The 22,455-nt window shown below is 50.1% G+C and overlaps 1 protein-coding gene across 2 annotated transcripts; it reads left to right on the top strand.

Moving 5' to 3' along the window:
• On the top strand, nucleotides 1-22,198 carry ISYNA1 (inositol-3-phosphate synthase 1). Of its 2 annotated transcripts, none has more exons than XM_083594655.1 (11): nucleotides 1-37; nucleotides 7,512-7,710; nucleotides 8,405-8,566; nucleotides 10,961-11,090; nucleotides 11,648-11,841; nucleotides 12,821-12,970; nucleotides 14,141-14,356; nucleotides 16,630-16,794; nucleotides 17,681-17,794; nucleotides 19,140-19,357; nucleotides 21,819-22,198. In XM_083594655.1, the coding sequence occupies exons 2-11, from the start codon at nucleotides 7,597-7,599 to the stop codon at nucleotides 22,036-22,038; spliced, it is 1,683 nt and encodes a 560-aa protein (XP_083450781.1). In that variant the 5' UTR covers nucleotides 1-37; nucleotides 7,512-7,596; the 3' UTR covers nucleotides 22,039-22,198. The 2 variants fall into 2 exon arrangements, with proteins under 2 accessions (XP_083450781.1, XP_083450780.1); XM_083594654.1 differs by lacking the exon at nucleotides 1-37 and adding an exon at nucleotides 5,861-5,970 and having other exon boundaries at nucleotides 7,587-7,710.
• Nucleotides 22,199-22,455: the final 257 nt, after the last annotated feature.

The raw sequence follows: 22,455 nt of genomic DNA, 5'->3' as shown, positions 1-22,455 counted from the left end.
GTTCCCTACTACACTCGGCAGGTGAGGGCTCTTGGGGGTGGGAGATGGGCTGCAGCTCCCTGAATATTTAAACATGCTGGAATTCTCCGTGTGCAGAATGCTAAAGCAAAGGCGTTTTTATTTTTAAGAGGCCCGTGTGGCCTCTGAGCAAGGCAGCTAGCAGGTCTTTTGCTGCAAGAGTTCTTTTGGGAATGGCCCAAAATGAGAAAGTTGAATGGGTCTGTCTTTTCCTTCCAACACCCTCCAATCCATTCAGCCAACCAACCAACCGGGGGGGGGGGGCTCCTTTTATTCCCAGAGGCTTCTACTTCCCTGCCAGAGCGCAAAAGATGAGGTTCAGTCTTCCCAGTGGAAAACTACTGGCACGCAGCAGCTCTTGTGACTCTCATTATCTAGGCAGCGAGATTCCACCTCGGCCCCCTTTTGTATGGGAGCAACCGGGTACCCCTACTTCGCATGCCGATGGTGTTTTAACTGATGTGTTTTTTAGGCCAGCCCTCCGAGCGGTTTGCAAAAACGAAACGAGACCCCGGCGATTATTCTTTATCATATTCCTTTGCAATCTCACCTTTCCCCCCGATAATAGGACTCAAATCAAGTGGAGAAGGCCAAAAAAGATTTTGTTGTTGAGTCGTTTAGTCGTGTCCGCCTCTTCGTGACCCCCTGGACCAGAGCACGCCAGGCACTCCTGTCTTCCACTGCCTCCCGCAGTTTGGTCAAACTCATGCTGGTAGCTTCGAGAACACTGTCCCACCATCTCATCCTCTGTCGTCCCCTTCTCCTTGTTGTCTTTCCCAACATCAGGGTGTTTTCTCTTCTCATGAAGTAGCCAAATTCTTGGAGCCTCAGCTTCAGGATCCGTCCTTCCAGTGAGCACTCAGGGCTGATTTCCTTAGGAATGGAGAGGTTTGATTTTCTTGCAGTCCATGGGACTCTCCAGAGTCTCCTCCAGCACCAGAATTCAAAAGCATCCATTCTTCGGCCATCAGCCTTCTTTATGGTCCAGCTCTCACTTCCATACATCACTATTGGGAAAACCATAGCTTTAACTATACGGACCTTTGTGAGCAAGGTGATGTCTCTGCTTATAGTCACTAACAAATAATGGAAAAAATGCTACTAGAATATTTTTTTAAAAAACAACAACAACAACAACCCAAATCTACAGATTATGACTGCAGAGAATATGAGCATCACAACGCTATTAAAAGCCCTTTCCTAAAAGAAAGCGAAGAAAACCAGGCAGTTGCCAATCAAATCCATTAATGCAATAGAATCAATAAAAAATTTGCACAGAAAAACCCAGTGATAAAGGGCCATCTATTTTTCTTGAAAGGGACACAGGTGGCGCTGTGGGTTAAACCACAGAGCCTACGACTTGCCGATCAGAAGGTCGGCGGTTCGAAGCCCCGCGACAGAGTGAGCTCCCGTTGCTCGGTCCTTGCTCCTGCCAACCTAGCAGTTTGAAAGCACGTCAAAGTGCAAGTAGATAAATAGGTACCGCTCTGGCGGGAAGGTAAACGGCGTTTCCGTGCACTGCTCTGGTTCGCCAGAAGCGGCTTAGTCCTGCTGGCCACATGACCCGGAAGCTGTACGCCGGCTCCCTCAGCCAATAAAGCAAGATGAGCGCCACAACCCCAGAGTCGGTCATGACTGGACCTAATACCTTTACCAATCCAATTTTTCTTGAGGGCTAGAGTCATGCTTTCCAAAACAAAACGGAAACAAAGAAATATGAGATTTGGCATTTTTGCCACCCAGCCTATGCTTTAAGGAGAGTCAAACAGCCCTTGCTGTCAGAAAGCTCTTCCTGACAATTTTGCTGCAACCTCTTTTCTCGAAACCTGAAGCTGTGGGTTCGAGTCCTACCCTCCAGAAAACGAGACCCAAAAGGAATTGGCAGTTGGGTGAGGCGAGCTGCTGGCTCAGTGCCCCGATTCCAGAAAGATCTGACCGCAGTGGGGGGGGTGGCGTTGGCACCTCTCTAGGTGGCGTGGGTCCAAACGGTCAGCCCTCAAGGCTGCCGTGGGGCGGGCGCCGCCGCAAGCCAGTGGAAATGTACCCACTTGGCATCGCTGAGCCCTAGAGAGGACAAAAGAATCGCTCCTTTTGTTTCCCCAAAACTTGCTGAGCTCAGGAGATTCCAGAGCGGGGGGAAAAGGATCATCGTGTCCTAATATTCAAACAAGTGTGCCATCGCGGGAGGCCTGGCGGAGCCCAGCTTGTGGGGGGAGAGAGGAGAGGAAACTATTTCTCTGCCCTCCCACGAACACCCCCACCCCGTGGGAAAATGTGCTTTCGCTGGTGAGAATTACGTGGGGGAATTATAGGGGGAGAGGAGAGGGTCACTGATAAGGGACAGCTACATTTCTGAAGGACACGCCAGGATGTCGAAAGAGAAGGGGGGGTGGTCATAGCTGTCAACGTTTTCCTTTTTTTAAGGGAAATTGCCTTATTCCGAATAGGATTCCTCTCAGGAAAAGGGGAAAGTTGACAGCTATGGGGGGGGTGGATGAGAGAAACCGTACACCCTCATTACTCACTGGGAGACCTTGGGCCTAGTGCCAGATTTACGTATAAGATAAACAAGCTATAGCTTAGGGCCCCACTCTCTTGGGGTCCCCAAAAAATTTAAAGGAAAACAAACCTAAGATAAAAAACAAATAAAACAAAACCGACATACAGCAACAGTATTTTGTGTTGTGTAGGCTCCTATGATGTAACTCATGGGCCCCGACTGCTAGCCTGCTCCCTAAAACATCACTGGTTTGCTCCTTTCTATATATAGGGTAGGGATGCGGGTGGCGCTGTGGGTTAAACCACAGAGCCTAGGACTTGCCGATCAGAAGGTCGGCGGTTCGAATCCCCGCGCCGGGGTGAGCTCCCGTTGCTGGGTCCCTGCTCCTGCCAACCTAGCAGTTCGAAAGCACGTCAAAGTGCATATACCGGCTCCGCATATACCCGACATATAAGACGCCCCCCGACTTTTGGGGTGATTTTCCTGGGTTAAAAAGTCGTCTTATACTCCGGAACATACGGTATCCTCCCGAGGAAGTTAAACAACAGATCAACAGAGCAGACAGATACCCAGAGAGAATTTGCTGCAAGACAGACCCCCCAAAATAAAATAACAGAACACCACTAGTAATCACATACGGCTCCCAAGTTAAAACAGTTCAATGCATCATCAGAGATCTACAACCTCTCCTAGACAACGACAGTTCTCTTTCTCAAGCTCTGGGAGGAAGACTTTTCATTGCCTACAGACAGCATCTTAAACAACTCCTCACCCACAATAATACAACAACCAGTCTTAACATGGACAGAGGTACCAGAGCCTGCAATAAACCCAGATGCCAGCTTTGCTGCCACGTACACCTGGACAACACCATTATTGGCCCCAACAACATCAAACATACCATCTCAGGACTATTTAATTGCTCATCTTCTAACATTGTGTATGCCATCAAGAGTGCCCTTCAGCTCTCTGTATTGGACAAACAGGCCACACCCTACGCCAAAGGATAAATGGACATAAATCTGATATCAGGAATCACAAGACAGATAGACCAGCAGAAGAACATTTCAATCTCCCAGGACATTCTATACAAGGTCTCAAAGTAGCTGTCTTATGACAAAAGAATTTCAGTAATAGACTGGAAAGAGAAGTTGCTCAATTGCAACTTATTACCAAACTTAAAACCGTGGAGAGACCTGGTCTGAATAGAGACATTGGATTCTTATCTCATTATACATGATAAAGCTGTTTTTAGCCATCTCATCCCTTGCTTTTTCCTGTAAGACCAATTGCAGTCCTTAACAAACAGGTTTACCACCCCTATCAGCCAATCACCCATTCCCACCACCCTTCTGAGTAATACCCCTCCCCACCCTCTCACTATATAGAAAGGTCTGGTGACTTCTGTTTCAGTGTATCTGAAGAAGTGTGCATGCACACGAAAGCTCATACCAATAACTAACTTAAAGGTAAAGGGACCCCTGACCATTAGGTCCAGTCGTGACCGACTCTGGGGTTGCAGCGCTCATCTCGCTTTATTGGCCGAGGGAGCCGGCGTACAGCTTCCAGGTCATGTGGCCAGCAGGACTAAGCCACTTCTGGCGAACCAGAGCAGCGCACAGAAACGCCGTTTACCTTCCCGCCGGAGTGGGACCTATTTATCTACTTGCACTTTGACGTGCTTTTGAACTGCTAGGTTGGCAGGAGCAGGGACCGAGTAACGGGAGCTCACCCCGTCACTGCGGGGATTCGAACCGCCGACCTTCTGATCAGCAAGTCCTAGGCTCTGTGGTTTAACCCACAGCGCCACCCGCGTCCCACATAACTAACTTAGTTGGTCTCTAAGGTGCTACTGGAAGGAATTTTTAAATTTAATTTTATTTATTTTGATTTGTTTCGACTACGGCATACCAACACGGCTACGTACCTGTAAAGATGTCTATAAGAATTTCTGAAGTTTTCCCAGTGAGCCAGTACGTAGATACATTTATCAGTGAATTGTTACATTTGGTATCGTGCAGCAAAGGCCCTTTGAATAGATAGGAAGAAACTGTGATGAAGTGTTTTGTGGGGACAAATCGCAAAAGTCACAAAAGTTACTGTGCTGGTTTTGGTAGTGGGCTGCATGTGCATGATATCTGCTAGAGGGGCAAAGCTCCCCCCCCCCACCTACACATAAATTCCTGCAACAAATGTAGATGTGAAAGATTTGGAATGTATTATAAAATATTGTATTATAAAAGGGACGCGGGTGGCGCTGTGGGTTAAACCACAGAGCCTAGGACTTGCTGATCAGAAGGTTGCGGTTCAAATCCCCATGACAGGGTGAGCTCCCGTTGCTCGGTCCCTGCTCCTGCCAACCTAGCAGTTCGAAAGCATGTCAAAGTGCAAGTAGATAAATAGGTACCGCTCTGGCGGGAAGGTAAACGGCGTTTCTGTGCACTGCTCTGGTTCGCCAGAAGCGGCTTAGTCCTGCTGGCCACATGACCCGGAAACTGTATGCCGGCTCCCTCCGCCAATAAAGCGAGATGAGCGTCGCAACCCCAGAGTCGGCCGCGACTGGACCTAATGGTCAGGGGTCCCTTTACCTTTACCTTATAAAAGATGCAGGAGGAAATGATTGATAACAGGTCCCACAAAGGAGAAGAGGGAAGTCCAGGAGATTCTATGGAATCCTCATCTTTATGTTGTGTGTCGGATACGTGATTGTAAAACTGTAATTTGAAAAAAACCAAATAAATAAATTTTAAAAAAGAAAGAGTCATCTAGCCCAACCATCTTGCAGCGCAGGAATCGCATCACAGGACTGCCAGGTCCCAGCAGCCAGCAGGGCCAATGGTTAGAGATGATTGTGGCAGCTGGAACGAGGCAACAATTCTTGCCTTGTGGGGGTCAGACTGGATGACCTTTGGGGGTACCTCCCAACTCTACAATTCTATATCTGGAGATGCTCCCTCCCTCAGAGGAAGGATGGCGGTTAGATGATGCAAGCAAATTCCCCCCCCTCCTGAACGGTTCCGGGGTGGGGGGGCACTCTCATTCAAGAAAATGCTCCAGGAAATCTGAAAACCTTGAATGCGCCCCCCCTCAAAAAAGTAGTAACAATGAGGTCAAGATTTCCTAACGCCCCCCACCCAAAAAAAGGCCACAAGGGAGGAAGGCTAACGCCCGCATTGCAGAACCTTCCTGGAGAAGGGGGGGTCTCTATCTCAATGCCAAAGGGGGGGTTCAGTGGCAACAGCTCCTTTACCCAAATAGGGGGGCCCCTTGGAGCACGTGGCTGGCGGGGGTGAGGGGGGGGGTCTTGGGCACGGAGTGGATGGAAAATTTTTCCAGAGGGGGCGGAGCCGCGAGGGGGGGGGAGAAGAGGGATAGGCGGGTCCCGGGAAAGAATTAAGGCGCCGCCGGCAGGAGGCTGAGCGCATTGCGCAGAGCGGAGGAGCTTCGGTCAGGTGCGCCCGGGCGCGGGGCTGGGAGATGCGACACCGCAGCCCTTTGTCCTTACTGGAGGCCCCCTCCCTTCGAAGATGGCCCGGGGGGTGGTGGGGGGAAGGTCTGGGCTTGGAAGAGGGGGGTTGGACGCCGGGGACCCCTTTGGCGTCTCCAAGACGCCCGCTTTACCTTTTCCAGGACGCCTGGGTCCTCTTCTCTCTCTCTCTCTCTCTCTCTCTCTCCCCTCCTCCCACCTCTGTTCCTCCAGGACGCCTGGGTCCTCTTCCTCTCCACCCCCCTCTCCACCTCTGTTCTTCCAGGACGCCTGGGTCCTCTTCCTCTCTCTTCCCCTCCCTTCCTCCTTCCCTCCTTCCAGGACGCATGGGTCCTCTCTCTCTCTCTCTCTCTCTCCCCCCCCCCCCCACTCCCACCTCTGTTCCTCCAGGACGCATGGGTCCTCTCGTCCTCTCTCTTCCCCTCCCTTCCTCCTTCCCTCCTTCCAGGACGCATAGGTCCCCCCCCCCCTCTCTCTCTCTCTCTCTCTCTCTCTCTCTCTCTTTCTCTCTCCCCCACTCCCACCTCTGTTCCTCCAGGACGCCTGAGTCCTCTCGTCCTCTCCCTCCCTCCCTCCCTCTTTCCCTCCTTCCAGGACACCTGGGTCCTCTTCATCTCCCTCCCTCCCTCCCTCCCTCCCTCCCTCCCTCCACCTCTGTTCCTCCAGGACGCCTGGGTCCTCTTCCTCTTCCTTTTCCTCTCCCCCACCCCTCTCCACCTCCGTTCCTCCAGGACGCCTGGGTCCCCCCTCCCTTCCTCCTTCCAAGACGCATGGGTCCTCCCTCCAGGACGCCTGGGTCCTCTTTATCTCCCTCCCTCCACCTCTGTTCCTCCAGGACGCCTGGGTCCGTCTTCTCTCTCTCCCTCTCCCTCCCCCCACCCCCGGACGCCTGGGTCCCTTTCCCCTCCTGCTGCATCCCCCAGGGAGCTTGAGGGGGCCTTCCTCCAGGTTTCAAAGACCTCTTCGCCTTTTCTTTTTCTCCTCAATTGTCTAGATCGGATGAAGAAGGGGGGGGGGTCCGGACACCTGGATCCCCTCCCCCCAGCGTTGCCACTTAGTTAATAATTGGACAGTGCGGTGTGGTTATTTCTTACAGCAATGTTTAAATCAGTTAAAACCATTTAGGGTGGGTGGGCCAGTGACCTCAACTGGCAGTCTGGAGTTGGGGGGGGGAAGCGCAGGGATATTTCTCGGACACCTGGGTCCGCCCCAGCCCCCTTTCCACTCTGTTTTCCTCCCCATGTTTCCCCAAGATTTATTTTTCCTATTTTAATGCAGCCAAGCCATAACTTCCCGGTCCCCTCTCCTTGCCATGCCTCTGTACGAATCTCTGTTCAGACTTCTTCCGCCTTCTGAGTGCTGGGATTGGCTCATTGCCCTTTCGCTCCCCCTTTTTCCGGCACAGAGACTCTGCAGGAACGCCTCTGCCCTTTTCCTTCCTCCATCCATCCATCCGGAACAGGAACTCGCACAGAGAGACGCATCCCTCACTCTGTGCTTCTGCAGAAGACAGAGTGAAGTGTCCCTTAGGGAGATTGAAGCGGCTGCCAGCTATTTAATTCCGCCCTCTTTCTCCCCCAGAACAAACATCATGACATCCCCGTTTGTGGTGGAGAGCCCGGACGTCAAGTACACCCCAGATTTCATTGAGGCCAGATACAGCTACCCCACAGCTCAAGTCTGCCAGGAAAACGGGGTGACCAAGGTATGGTATAAAATGGGGAATGGAGGGGGGGACCTCAAGATGGGTGAGTTGAATGAAGGAGTAGAGGTGAGGGGGGCATCAGATGTTCCTTAAACAGCTCCACACCAATTCGAACTATCTGGCAGTGTACAGAGGTACAGTGATACCTCTGGTTAAGTACTTAATTCGTTCTGGAGGTCCGTTCTTAACCTGAAACTGTTCTTAACCTGAAGCACCACTTTAGCTAATGGGGCCTCCTGTTGCTGCCGCGCCGCCGGAGCACGATTTCTGTTCTCATCCTGAAGCAAAGTTCTTAACCCGAGGGACCATTTCTGGGTTAGCGGAGTCTAACCTGAAGCGTCTGTAACCCGGGCTACCACTGTATATGGCTGGCGGACATGCAGTTTCCTTCCCAAGTCTTCGCGGGAGTAGAGTAATCCCCTCAGAGGCTTGGGAAAAGGTCAACAAGTTGACAACTCTGGGAAACGGGTGGGGGGCAGAGGGATCTTTGCACCACAGCGCCAGATATGCTTAAGACAGCCCTGACGCTGTCCCACCATCTCGTCCTCTGTCGTCCCCTTCTCCTTGTGCCCTCCATCTTTCCCAACATCAGGGTCTTTTCCAGGGAGTCTTCTCTTCTCCTGAGGTGGACAAAGTCTTGGAGCCTCAGCTTCAGGATCTGTCCTGACGTTCTTCTGCATTGTCACTCCCGCAGGTGACGCCATCCTCCACCGATGTCGTTTTCCGCACGGAGAGGCGTGTCCCCAAGCTGGGCGTGATGCTCGTCGGCTGGGGCGGGAACAATGGCTCCACGGTGACGGCTGCTGTCTTAGCCAATCGGCTGGGCCTTTCCTGGATGACCAAGACAGGACGGAAGGTGAGTGAAACTGGGGGCCGCTATTGGGCTTTATGTGGGAACGAGTTTCTTGGCACAAGGGCTAAAAGCGAAAGCGATGGAAATTTTGTTTCAGGCCAAGTCTGACTAGCATTTTGGTATCTTTCGCTCTATAAGACGCACCAGACCACAAGACGCACCTAGTTTTTGAAGGAGGAAAACAAGAAAAAATATATTCTGAATCTCAGAAGCCAGAACAGCAAGAGGGATCGCTGCGCAGTGAAAGCAGCAATCCCTCTTGCTGTTCTGGCTTCTGGGATAGCTGCGCAGCCTGCATTCGCTCCATAAGACGCACACGCATTTCCCCTTACTTTTTAGGAGGGAAAAAGTGAGTCTTATAGAGCAAAAAACACAGTAGATAAAATCTTTATTTGCCTCAGCCACAGCAAAGGAATCAAATGCAATCAAATACAGATCTAGTTGGCTATACAAAACACATTCTGAGAACTTACTATACAAATGAAAGAGTTGATAACTGCCCTTGACCACAAATATAGCATATGAATGAGTGGAGCTTCCCTTACTAGGCGTTAAACTGGTTGGGGAACCTTTGACTCTCCAGATGTTGGTGAACTGCAGATCTCATCAGCTAGGGATGATGGGAGTTGTAGTTCACCCATACTGGAGGGCCAACGTTTCCTCGCACCTGATCAAGATAACCTCTGGGAAGATCCCAAGTGGAGAGGGAGAGGCAGAGACTCTCTAAGGTTACCAGATTTTTTTCAATGAATCCAGGGACACTACAACTTCCTACTAAAAAGATGGATTTTGTCAGGGAACTGATTTGTAAATCCGGGGATGTCTGGTAACCTTGCCCCAAGGGTCATAATCCAACCCCCCTCACTGCAATGCAGGAATCTCCACCATTTTTTATTTTTGGCTCTCCGGCAACTAACATTCTAAGGTAGACTGCTGCTGAACAGGGAGCTTTACCTATTACCTAACTGATATGTAAATCTGGGGGCTGTCCCCAGGAAATGGGGACGTCTGGTAACCTTAGGATAGACCATCCACACCTCTCTTTTGGGGGGGGTCCTCTGGGATAGACTGCCTCTGAACATGGAAGCTTGTGATGAGGCGCCCTTTCTCCAACCCCAGGCGCCCGCCAGATGTTTCGCCAGCAACCGAGCATCCTTTGAAACCAGAGCAAACCTTTGCTGGGTTGTTGTTGTTGTTTAGTTGTTTAGCTGTGTCCGACTCTTCGTGACCCCCTGGACCAGAGCACGCCAGGCCCTCCTGTCTTCCACTGCCTCCCACAGTTTGGTCAAACTCATGCTGGTAGCTTCGAGAACACTGTCCCACCATCTCGTCCTCTGTCGTCCCCTTCTCCTTGTGCCCTCCATCTTTCCCAACATCAGGGTCTTTTCTAGGGAGTCCTCTCTTCGCATGAGGTGGCCAAAGTATTGGAGCCTCAGCGTCAGGATCTGTCCTTCCAGTGAGCACTCAGGGCTGATTTCCTTCAGAATGGAGAGGTTTGATCTTCTTGCAGTCCATGGGACTCTCAAGAGTCTCCTCCAACACCATAATTCAAAGCATCAATTCTTTGGCGATCAGCCTTCTTTATGGTCCAGCTTTCACTTCCATACATCACTACTGGGAAAACCATAGATTTAACTATACGGACCTTTGTTGGCAAGGTGATGTCTCTGCTTTTTAAGATGCTGTCTAGGTTTGTCATAGCTTTTCTCCACCATTTCTCCCAAGGAGCAGGCGTCTTTTAATTTCGTGACTGCTGTCACCATCTGCAGTGATCATGGAGCCCAAGAAAGTAAAATCTCTCACTGCCTCCATTTCTTCCCCTTCTATTTGCCAGGAGGTGATGGGCCCAGTGGCCATGATCTTCGTTTTTTTTGATGTTGAGCTTCAGACCATATTTTGTGCTCTCCTCTTTCACCCTCATTAAAAGGTTTTTTAATTCCTCCTCACTTTCTGCGATCATCTGCATATCTGAGGTTGTTGATATTTCTTCCGTCAATCTTAATTCTGGCTAGGGATTCATCCAGCCCAGCCTTTCGCATGATGAATTCTGCATATAAGTTAAATAAGCAGGGAGACAATATACAGCCTTGTCGTACTCCTTTCCAAATTTTGAACCCATCAGTTGTTCCATTTCCAGTTCTGACTGTAGCTTCTTGTCCCACATAAAGATTTCTCAGGAGACAGATGAGGTGATCCGGCACTCCCATTTATTTAAGAACTTGCCACAGTTTGCTGTGGTCGACACAGTCAAAGGCTTTTGCATAGTCAATGAAGCAGAAGTAGATGTCTTTCTGGAACTTTGCTGGGTACCCTCCCTGAATCGGGAAGGTTGTAGGCTGAAGCTCTGAGCCGAGATCTCGACGTTTCTAATAGGTCTCCTTCCTTTCTCTCTCCTAGCATGCGAATTATTATGGATCTCTCTTGCAAGCTTCCACCGTTTGTCTGGGCAGCGGGCCAACCGGCGACGTCTACATCCCTTTCCGGGATCTTCTTCCAATGGTACACCCCAATGATATCGTCTTTGACGGTAAGTGCTGGGTTCGAATATCCCCGGACGTAGCCAGGATTTGGCCGTCGGAAATGGTGTCTCGGCAGAAACTGCTTAAATGTTATTTACAGATAAATTAAAGGTAAAGGGTAAAGGGACCCCTGACCATTAGGTCCAGTCGCAAACGACTCTGGGGTTGCGGCGCTCATCTCGCTTTATTAGCCGAGGGAGCCGGCGTACAGCTTCCGGGTCATGTAGCCAGCATGACCAAGCCGCTTCTGGTGAACCAGAGCAGCGCACGGAAACACCGTTTACCTTCCCGCCGGAGCGGTACCTATTTATCTACTTGCACTTTGACGTGCTTTCGAACTGCTAGGTTGGCAGGAGCAGGGACCGAGCAACGGGAGCTCACCCTGTCATTGCGGGGATTCGAACCGCCGACCTTCTGACCGGCAAGTCCTAGGCTCTGTGGTTTAACCCACAGTGCCACCCGCGTCCCATGACCCCTGCCTTAGATAGCTCTAAGGTATTGGGGGTCCAGTATATTCACAGTGTGTCTATTCGTGTGACCGCCTTGCCCTTTTTCCTCCCGCTAGGCTGGGACATCTCTTCCCTGAACCTGGCGGACGCCATGCACCGGGCGCAAGTCCTCGACTGGGCGCTGCAAGAGCAGCTGCGCCCCCACATGGAGAACCTGAAGCCAAGGGCCTCCATTTACATCCCCAAGTTTATCGCGGACAACCAGGAGGAGAGAGCCGACAACGTCCTGACGGGAACCATAGCTCAGCAGGTGGGCGCTTGGGACCAGCGGGTGCGGGGCTCCCAGCTGCTGGCATTGCCCCTCGTGATGGATCCAGACCTCCTGGGCTGTTCTGTGCGCAGGATAGCTCTGCAAAGCTCGGGTTTATTACAATGTCCTGGGTTCAATTCCTGCAGCGTTGCCTGGGAGAGAAACGCCGCCAATCCGTGTTTGCCAGACTGGGTTAGATGGCCCACGGGGTTTGACTTGGCCTAAAGCAACGTTCTCCGATTTTAAACCAGTCGTTTATTCAGAAGCTTGAAGACTTGTCTTAGTTTCTAAGGGAGGAACCGCAGCTCAGCTGTTCAACATCCCATAATGCTCCTGGGGAAAACTCCCTTGTCAGAAACCCTGGATAGCTGCTGCCAGCCAGTGTATACAATACTGGCCTATGTGGACCTTTGTAGGAGGCATTTTTTCCTATATTCCTACTTAAAACGACCCCTTTTATTCAAAACCACGAGAACTGCGATCGTAGGTTTTGTAATAATAATAATAATAATAATAATAATAATAATAATAATAATAATAATAATAATTTTATTTATGCCCCGCCCTCCCCGGCCAAAACTGGGCTCAGAGCAGCTAACATCAGATATATAACATCTTACCATAAAATCAAGCAATCAGTTAAAATACATCCTAAAATGAAATCAGAATCAAAGTGAAATCTAATCAGATGGCAACCCACAAATTAGGAACGGGGACCTTAAATGCTTAGATTCCTAAAAAAAGGAACGGTCCCATAGGGCAGTAATGGATCACCTGCTTTGGATGGGATCTCTTTGGGTTCAGAAGTACCACTGGATCCATCACCTTGTCTGAAAGTTGTCGCTGCCAGTCAGTGCGGGCAGCTAGATGGACTTAGCTGGCTCCTCAAGGCATCCCAGGGATTTGTTCGCCATTTTGGGTTGGGAAATGACATTGTAGCATGCCTGGTCAATCTCCTCCCCTCCTCCCCTTTACTTAGATGGCCCAGATCCGACAAGATATCCGGGACTTCAAGAATTCCAGCGGGGTAGACAAAGTGATTGTGCTCTGGACGGCAAACACAGAGTGCTTTTGTGACGCCCAGCCCGGTGTGAACGACACAGCCGACAACTTGCTCCAAGCCATCGAGGTAAGTTGCCCAAATACCTCCCTTCACCTTCCTCCTCTTTAATCTGCACCGCCTCTTTTCCTGAGCCTTCTACTTCAATTGTTGGTTGGTTTGTTTTTAAATGAATTGCAGGGTCCCTTTTCTGCGAAGCGAGTTCAAACTTCCCTTGGCTCCCGAGCAAGCGAAGGAGCCATGGGAAAGGCAAGGGGGTCCATGGGAAACTGAAGTTCTGCAAAGGAGTTGGCAGCCATTTTTGGGACGGCATTTCTCCAAATTGTGGTTGGGGGGACATATCTGTGGCCCTCCAGACCTTGCAGGACCCAGGCTTCCACGGCTGTTGCCATCATCATCTCTGACGGGGGGCTGATGCGAGTGCGAGTCCTGCAACCTCAAAAGGGCCACAGGTGCTCGCCTTCCCTGATCTGAGGATTTTTTTCCCTCTCAGGAAAGGAAAGGTCTTTTCTAAAGAGCAGGGGTCGCCAACCTAAGATGCAACCCACGGAGGCCTTCTAACCGGTCCATGAGCCGCCCCCCAACCGAGCCGTCTGCTTGGCGAGCCCCGACGCGCTGCGCTAAACTGGCGCAGCGCAGGGACTCTCTTCCGCGGCTCTGGAAATTGCGCCTGCACATGTCTGTGCCGCCGGAAATTGCTTCTGCGCATGCCCAGATGCCGAAAATCGCTTCTGCGCAGGTGCGATTTTCGGCATCTGGGCATGCGCAGACGCGATTTCCAATGTCTCGCTGCGCCGGCCCGGCCCACGGAGGATCTTTGTGGGACTGATCCTGGCCCATGCCTGGTAAGCCTTGCCGACCCCTGCTGAAGAGAAACACTCGCCCGACTCTCATATAACAGGGATGCTTGCAAAAGCCCAAATGTGTCACTGCAGGACAGAACCCAGCAAGTTCCTAGTCCCTGGGGTGTATGGTTTTAGGGAGAGGGGATCTAGGGTCATCTAGCCCAACCCCCTACAACACAGGATTTTTTTTGCCCAACCTGAGACTCGAACCCACAACCCGGAGATTGAGAGTGAGGGATCTTGCTGTCCGCCGAGAGTTGGGATCTAGAGGCTCTCCCCAGTGAGTTTCTGTGGTTATGGGGGACGTGCCTGGGTGGGAGAGGTGCCCCCCAAGACATCTTCTGCCTTGCCGCCCATCAAACCCCCCTTTTCTCTTGCTTTTTTGGGGGTCCAGTGCGGCCTGGACATCTCCCCCTCCACCCTCTTTGCCGTCGCCAGCATCTTGGAGGGGTGCAGCTACATCAACGGCTCCCCCCAGAACACGTTTCTGCCAGGGGTCATCCAACTGGCCGTGCAACGCCGCGTCTTCATCGTTGGCGATGACTTCAAGTCCGGTCAGACGAAGATGAAGTCGGTGCTGGTGGATTTCCTCATCAGCTCTGGGATTAAGGTGAGCCGCTTAAGCCAAAAGGTCCTAAGGAAATTTCCCCAACCATTCTCTTTTTGTTGGGATGCTGTCTTCTTTCCAACAGGGGAAACTTTGCGAGTACCTGGAACTAGCAAAACCGACGGATATAATAAGAAGGAAATCCAAAACCATGGTTATGAAGCAATGGGAGTTCTTAAATGATTACCGTATTTTTTGCTCTATAAGACGCACCAGACCACAAGACGCACCTAGTTTTTGGAGGAGGAAAACAAGGAAAAAAACATTCTGAATCCCAGAAGCCAGAACAGCAAGAGGGATCTCTGCGCAGTGAAAGCAGCAATCCCTCTTGCTGTTCTGGCTTCTGGGATAGCTGCGCAGCCTGCATTCACTCCATAAGACGCACACACACATTTCCCCTTACTTTTTAGGAGGGGAAAAGTGAGTCTTATAGAGCAAAAAATACGGTATTTACAAAACCAGGGCTCGACTACAAAAACCTGGTTGTGTTTAGAATAATCTTGTGCGTAATATAAAAAATACAAAGTGAGACATGAAGGAAATCCAAAGGGAAAATATGAAGAACGAACGGATTATAAAAAACGCGTGAGGCAAACGGTGGAAGTCTTTTAAAAACAACAACACATTTAAAGGTAGATAAGGACAAGATGAAATTATGCAATTGAATATAAATATAGATGGGAAACGGCTATGTCTAGTGAATGCTTATCTACTTTTAAAAATTTTCACCTATGATTCTTTTCTTTTACTTCTTTATTTTTTATTTTTTCCCCAATATCTTTCCTTTCATTTCACTCCTTTATTATGAACAGCATTTTATAGAGGTATAAATAACTGTAAATATGAAAAGAGGCAAAGTATTCTCTAATTTTTCCCCCTTGGTTATATGTATTTTCTTTTTCCTTTGTATTTTCTTTTGTTGTAAATATGTATGTTTTCTAATTTGTACTTAATAATAATAATGTCCTAAGGAAACGTCGAAACCATCCCTTGCTCCAGCTGCTATTGCCTCTGGACCCTTCTATCGCTGGCGTGGCGCCCCCAAAACATTGCCCAGAAGTGACTCTTGATACAGAAACGAGAGCAGTAGGGAGATCTGTCCACAGGAGTGTCTGCTGACCCCTAGCTTGACCCTTGGGGCAGCCAAACTGGCTTGACTGGTTTCAAACAGGAGTTCTTAACCGCCTCTCGAACCAGGAGAAGGTAGCTGTTAGGTGTCCGTTTTGCGACAGTCCCACTTTGCGATTTATTTGAGCTGTTTCCTGAGGCCTAGCAACTTTGTGTGGTTTTAGTAATACGAATAGTAATGATTTTATCATTTAAATGCCACCCAGCGGACTGACCTAGTCACTCTGGGCGGATGCCAGCAAAATACTAAAAACGTGATAAAACATCAAACGTTAAAAACTTCCCTAAGCAGGGCTGCCTTCGGGTGTCTTCTAAAAGTCAGATAGTTGTTTATTTCCTTGACATCTGACGGGAGGGCGTTCCACAGGGCGGGCGCCACCACCGAGAAGGCCCTCTGCCTGGGTCTCTGCAACCTCAATTCTCGCAGGGAGGGAACTGCCAGAAGACCCTCGGAGTTGGAGCTCAGTGTCTGGGCTGGATGATGGGGGTGGAGATGCTCCTTCAGGGATACAGGGCCGAGGCCATTTAGGGCTTTAAAGGTCAGCACCAACACTTTGAATTGTGCTTGGAAACGTACTGGGAGCCAGTGTAGGTCTTTCAAGACCAATGTTATGTGGTCTCGGCGGCCGCTCCCAGTCCCCAGTGTAGCTGCCGCATTTTGGATTAGTTGTAGTTTCTGGGTCACCTTCAAAGGTAGCCCCACATGGAGCGCATTGCAGTAGTCCAAGCGAGAGATAATTAGAGCATGCACCACTCTGGCGAGACAGTCCGCGGGCAGGTAGGGTCTCAGCCTGCGTACCATATTGGGGTGAAGGTCTTTTAGGACCGGTGCTATACATTCCCCGTCTGGATTAGTTGCCGTTTCTGAGTCGCCTTCAAAGTGAGCCCCACGTAGAGCGCATGGCAGTAGTCCAAGTGGGAGATAACCAGAGCATGGACTGCTCTGGCGAGACCATGCGCAGGCAGGGAGGGTCTCCGATGGAGCTGGTGGACACAGAATGGACATGCGCCTCCATGGATAGCTGTGAGTCCAAAATGACCCCCAGGCTGCGCACCGGGTCCTTCAGGAGCACAGTTACCCTGTTTGGGACCAGGGAGTCCTGCAAGCCAAGCGTCTCATTGCTGCCCCCCTCTCTCTCCGGTTCCAGCCCGTCTCCATCGTCAGCTACAATCACCTTGGCAACAATGATGGGAAGAACCTCTCTGCCCCTGCTCAGTTTCGCTCCAAGGAGATTTCAAAGAGCAACGTCGTGGACGACATGGTACAGTCGAACCCCATCCTCTACGGGCCCGGCGAGCGCCCAGACCATTGTGTGAGTAGGGGCGGAGGGTGGTCAACATTTGCCCTGTGCCTTCCTGCACCAGGCTAGGGCAAGGCTTCCCTGGATGCTGCAAGGAAAATAGTAATAATAATAATAATTTATTATTTATACCCCGCCCATCTGGCTGAGTTTCCCCAGCCACTTTGGGCGGCTCCCAATCGAGTGTTAAAAACAATACAGCATTAAATATTAAAAACTTCCCTAAACAGGGCTGCCTTCAGGTGTCTTTTAAAGATAGGATAGCTGCTTATTTCCTTCACATCTGAAGGAAGGTAGGGCGGGTGCCACCACCAAGAAGGCCCTCTGCCTGGTTCCCTGTAACCTCACTTCTCGCAATGAGGGAACTGCCAGAAGGCCCTCGGTGCTGGATCTCAGTGTCCGGGCTGAACGATGGAGGTGGAGACGCTCCTTCGAGGATACTGGGCCGTTTAGAACTTTAAAGGTCAGCACCAACACTTTGAATTGTGCTCAGAAACGTACTGGGAGCCAATGTAGGTCTTTCAAGACCGGTGTTATGTGATCTCGGTGGCCACTCCCAGTCACCAGTCTGGCAGCCGCATTCTGGATTAATTGCAGTTTCCGGGTCACCTTCAAAGGTAGCCCCACGTAGAGCGCATGGCAGTAGTCCAAGCGGGAGATAACTAGAGCATGCACCACTCTGGCGAGACAGTCCGCAGGCAGATAGGGTCTCATCCTGCGTACCAGATGGAGCTGCCCTGGACACAGAATTAACTTTTGCCTCCATGGACAGCTGTGAGTCCAAAATGACTCCCAGGCTGCGCACCTGGTCCTTCAGGGGCACAGTCACCCCATTCAGGACCAGAATTGTTGTCCCTTTTTCCTCACCAGCACCCATTCCCCTCCTCTCCCCGGACAGGTGGTGATTAAATATGTCCCCTACGTTGGCGACAGCAAACGGGCTCTGGATGAATATACCTCTGAGATTGCAATGGGCGGCACGAGCACCATAGTCATTCACAACGTCTGCGAGGTGCGTGAGGAATGGCGCCGGGAGCGGATGAGGAAGTGGGGAGTGTTGTTCCCTACTCCCAAGTCCCCATTTGGACGAAGAGAGCTAGAAAATGAGCGGCTAAGGTTCACAGGCTATGAAGGACTTGCTCTCAAATTTTCTTGACAGCTGCACGAACTACTGCATTTTTCGCTCTATAAGACGCACCAGACCACAAGACGCACCTAGTTTTTGGAGGAGGAAAACAAGAAAAAAAACATTCTGAATCTCAGAAGCCAGAACAGCAAGAGGGATCGCTGCGCAGCGAAAGCAGCAATCCCTCTTGCTGTTCTGGCTTCTGGGATAGCTGCACAGCCTGCATTCGCTCCATAAGACACACACACATTCCCCCTTACTTTTTAGGAGGGAAAAAGTGAGTCTTATAGATCAAAAAATACGGTATTATATCTAGGAAGCGGAAGGGGCAAGCAAAATAGCAGGGAGGATTGGTATATATAGAGAGGTGTGGGATATAGTACTGATGATAACATGTGTGGTTAAGGCAGCCTTTCTCAACCTGTGGGTGCCCAGATGTTGTTGGACTACAACTCCCATCCTCCCTGAGCTACGGCCTTGGTAGCTAGGGGTGATGGGAGTTGTAGTTCAACAACATCTGGGGACCCACAGGCTGAGAAAGGCTGCGTTAAGGCAAGGCGGGAAATACACAGGGTAAATGATTTGGAGGAGATGTGGGAGGTGTTTGTGGAATTTGTACTGTTAAAACGGAAAGGCGTCAAACCATTGCGAGAGGTGTTGAAATTTTGGGAGGTTGGATAATTACAATGGAATGGTATTTATTTATGATTATTACTTTGTCAAAATAGGGACCCGGGTGGCGCTGTGGGTTAAACCACAGAACCTAGGGCTTGCTGATCAGAAGGTTGGCGGTTCGAATCCCTACGACGGGGTGAGCTCCCGTTGCTCGGTCCCTGCTCCTGCCAACCTAGCAGTTCGAAAGCACATCAAAGAGCAAGTAGATAAATAGGTACCGCTCTGGTGGGAAGGTAAACGGCGTTTCCGTGCGCTGCTCTGGTTCGCCAGAAGCGGCTTAGTCCTGCTGGCCACATGACCCGGAAGCTGTACGCCGTCTGCCTTGGCCAATAAAGCGAGATGAGCGCCGCAACCCCAGAGTCGGCCACGACTGGACCTAACGGTCAGGGGTCCCTTTACCTTTACCTTGCTTTGTCAAAGTAATAAAATATTGGGGGGAGGGGAGAGATAATGAGCGGCCATTTTCAAGCTGGGGAGACAGGTGCGAATTATCGCGTCCGAGGGGGACGGTTTGGAACAACATGGCAAATCTTACCTGCTGCTCCCATCTCTGTAGGATTCCTTACTGGCCAGCCCGATAATCTTGGATTTGGTGATCCTGGCTGAACTCTGCGAACGGATCCGAGTGACCGTCGAGGGCGACTCGGAGCCTGAGCCGCTTCACAGCATCTTGTCTCTCCTGGGTTTCCTCTGCAAAGCTCCCCTCGTTCCCGAAGGAGCCCCGGTCGTCAACGCTTTCTTTCGCCAAAGGGCCGCCATTGAGAACCTGTTCAGGTAATCGCAGGAAACTGGGTGGTAGCCGGCCTTGGTCCTCCTTCTGAGGAGACCCACCGAACTGAGCAGGCGTAACTAACTTGGATCCGTTCATTGTCAGGGGGTTTGCTCTGAGAGGGACGCGGTTTGGTCTAGTGTATCAGGACGTGGCTTTAAGTAACCATAGCAAGCTAGCTATCTTCCTATATACATATAAACGTAAGCGTGTCGTCACGCTGCAGTCTGCGTAGCTGCCAATGGAAGCGTGTGCATTTGTGCACATAAACACACACACACATATACTGTGGACCATGGTTTGTATTTGCCCCCTCCCAAAAAGGTTTTCTTGTGTTTCAAAGCGCACACACGCAATTTGCCATTTTGAAATCCTTTTCTAGCTTTAAACATATTGTTACTGACCTCTCCTTTGAGTCCTCCACCGTGAAGCCTTTTATATATATAATAAACTAATTTTTATTATTTTTAAAGCTTGGAAAATGAATATACAGGGCCACCCAGGCCTAAGAGTCCACATCACTGAGGCAGTGCTGACAGAATAGTCCATACTGAGCTTTAGAACAGAGACCCAGTTTCAGTATCACAAAGGCCTCATAATTCCTTTTCCTTCCTTCCAAACACATCTTCCGGGGGCTTAGCCCCCAAACCCCTTGGGTGTGTCTGAGGCTATTCTAGGTTACTCCAGGTGCAAACCAGCCCCAAATCTGGACCTTTAAAATAAATAAACCTCCCAAATATTATATTTATATACCACCCATCTGACAGGGTTTCCCCAAGCCACTCTGAGCGGCTGCCGACAAAATACTGAAAACGCAACAGAACATCAACCGTTAAAAAAACTTCCCTGAAAAGGTCTGCCCGTTTTGGCGATGCTCTGGTAACCATGGAAACCTCCTCCCTGTATCTTTTAACTCTCACCCCCTCCAAAGGGATGAGTTGCACCAGTAACCATGGCAACCCTGGGCCTAGCGAAACCCTCATTGATTGGGGTCTCCATGGTAACCCTGTGGGGTGAGGTCTCTACAATTCTCCCTCCCTCTTTTGAGACAGACAGATGGAAAATAGGGTCTGATCCTGGCACTAGGGAGATGCTGCCAGTCAGGGTAAGGCAATACTGAACTGTATTGCTCACTGGTCTGCGGTGTCCAATTTGTTGTTGTTGAGTTGTTTAGTCGTGGCCGACTCTTCGTGACCCCCTGGACCAGAGCACACGAGGGACTCCTGTCTTCCACTGCCTCCCGCAGTTTGGTCAAACTCATGTTCGCAGCTTTGAGAACACTGTCCCACCATCTCGTCCTCTGTCATCCCCTTCTCCTTGTGCCCTCCATCTTTCCCAACATCAGGGTCTTTTCCAGGGAGTCTTCTCTTCTCATGAGGTGGCCAAAGTCTTGGAGCCTCAGCTTCAGGATCTGTCCTTCCAGTGAGCACTCAGGGCTGATTTCCTTCCGAATGGGGAGGTTTGATCTTCTTGCAGTCCATGGGACTCTCAATAGTCTCCTCCAGCACCAGAATTCAAAAGCATCCATTCTTCGGTGATCAGCCTTCTTTATGGTCCAGCTCTCAATTCCATACATCACTACTGGGAAAACCATAGCTTTAACTATACGGACCTTTGTTGGCAAGGTGATGTCTCTGCTTTTTAAGATGCTGTTCAGCTACCGATTGATTGTGTGACTGCAGTACATTGTATATTGCTTTCATTTTATGGACCAGCGGTCTCGTTAGATAGTAAAATTCATGTTAAATGGCAGTTTTAGGGGGCTGTTTTTAAAGGTCTGGAATGGATTAATCTGTTATATTATTATTATTATTATTATTATTATTATTATTATTATTATTATTATTATACAGTGGTACCTCGGGTTAAGTACTTAATTTGTTCCAGAGGTCCGTTCTTAACCTGAAACTGTTCTTAACCTGAAGCACCACTTTAGCTAATGGGGCCTTCTGCTGCTGCTGTACCTCCAAAGCACGATTTCTGTTCTTATCCTGAAGCAAAGTTCTTAACCTGAAGCACTATTTCTGGGTTAGCAGAGTCTGTAACCTGAAGCGTATGTAACCTGAAGCATATGTAACCCGAGGTACCACTGTAGTAGTAGTAGTAGTAGTAATAATAATAATAATAATAATAATAATAATAATAATAATATTTTATTTATATCCTGTCCTCCCCAGCCAAAGCCGGGCTCAGAGCGGCTAACAACAATAAAAGTAACACAGCATTCTACAATCAATTCAAAATCAAATTAATGGCAACCATTGGGCTAGAGTTCTATGAGGATTTTGCATTGCTTTCTATGGGGAAGCACACCTTGGTTTTGGAACGGGCTTCCGGAACGGATTAAGTTTGAGAACCTAGGTACCACTGTAAACGAGTTCGGGATTAGGGGAAACACCTTTCATTTATATCTCCTTGCACAGAAGATGCTTTGAGTGCGCAACTCGGGTTTTTCTCGCCCTACAGAGCCTGCGTGGGCCTCCCCCCACAGAACCACATGCAGCTGGAGCACAAGACCTGGAGGACGTGGCCCTGCGCCAAGGAGGCCCCCCCGACGCCTGAACCCCCAGCGGCTCGGCCGGCCGCCCCCAAGAAGGCCGCCCCTCACCTGAACGGATTTGTGCGGTCGGCAGAGAGCAACGGGCACCAGCCTCCCGCCAGCCACCTCCTTGGTTTGCAAAACTAGGCTGGCACACCGAATCGTGGCCAGGCAACACGGCTTGGTTAGTTTTTTTTGTGGGGACGGGTAGTGCGAATGATCCTTCTCTTTCCAACGAAAATTCAGAAGCTGCGGGTGTTTCGGGATGTCTGTTTTTTAGTTCGAAACAATAAACACTTAGCTAAGAGTCGTTCTGGTAGTTTTTGTGTGAAGGGTTTGCTGGAATAATAATAATAATATTTGGGTAAAGGGGACCCCTGACCATTAGGTCCAGTCGTGGCCGACTCTGGGGTTGCGGCGCTCATCTCGCTTTATTGGCTGAGGGAGCCGGCGTACAGCTTCTGGGTCATGTGGCCAGCAGGACTAAGCCGCTTCTGGCGAACCAGAGCAATGCACGGAAACACCGTTTACCATCCCGCCAGAGTGGCACCTATTTATCTACTT

This window comes from Podarcis filfolensis (assembly GCF_964270895.1).
Source record: "Podarcis filfolensis genome assembly, chromosome: 18".
Classification (NCBI taxonomy): domain Eukaryota; kingdom Metazoa; phylum Chordata; class Lepidosauria; order Squamata; family Lacertidae; genus Podarcis; species Podarcis filfolensis.
This window is presented reverse-complemented; position numbering and strand designations above follow the sequence as displayed.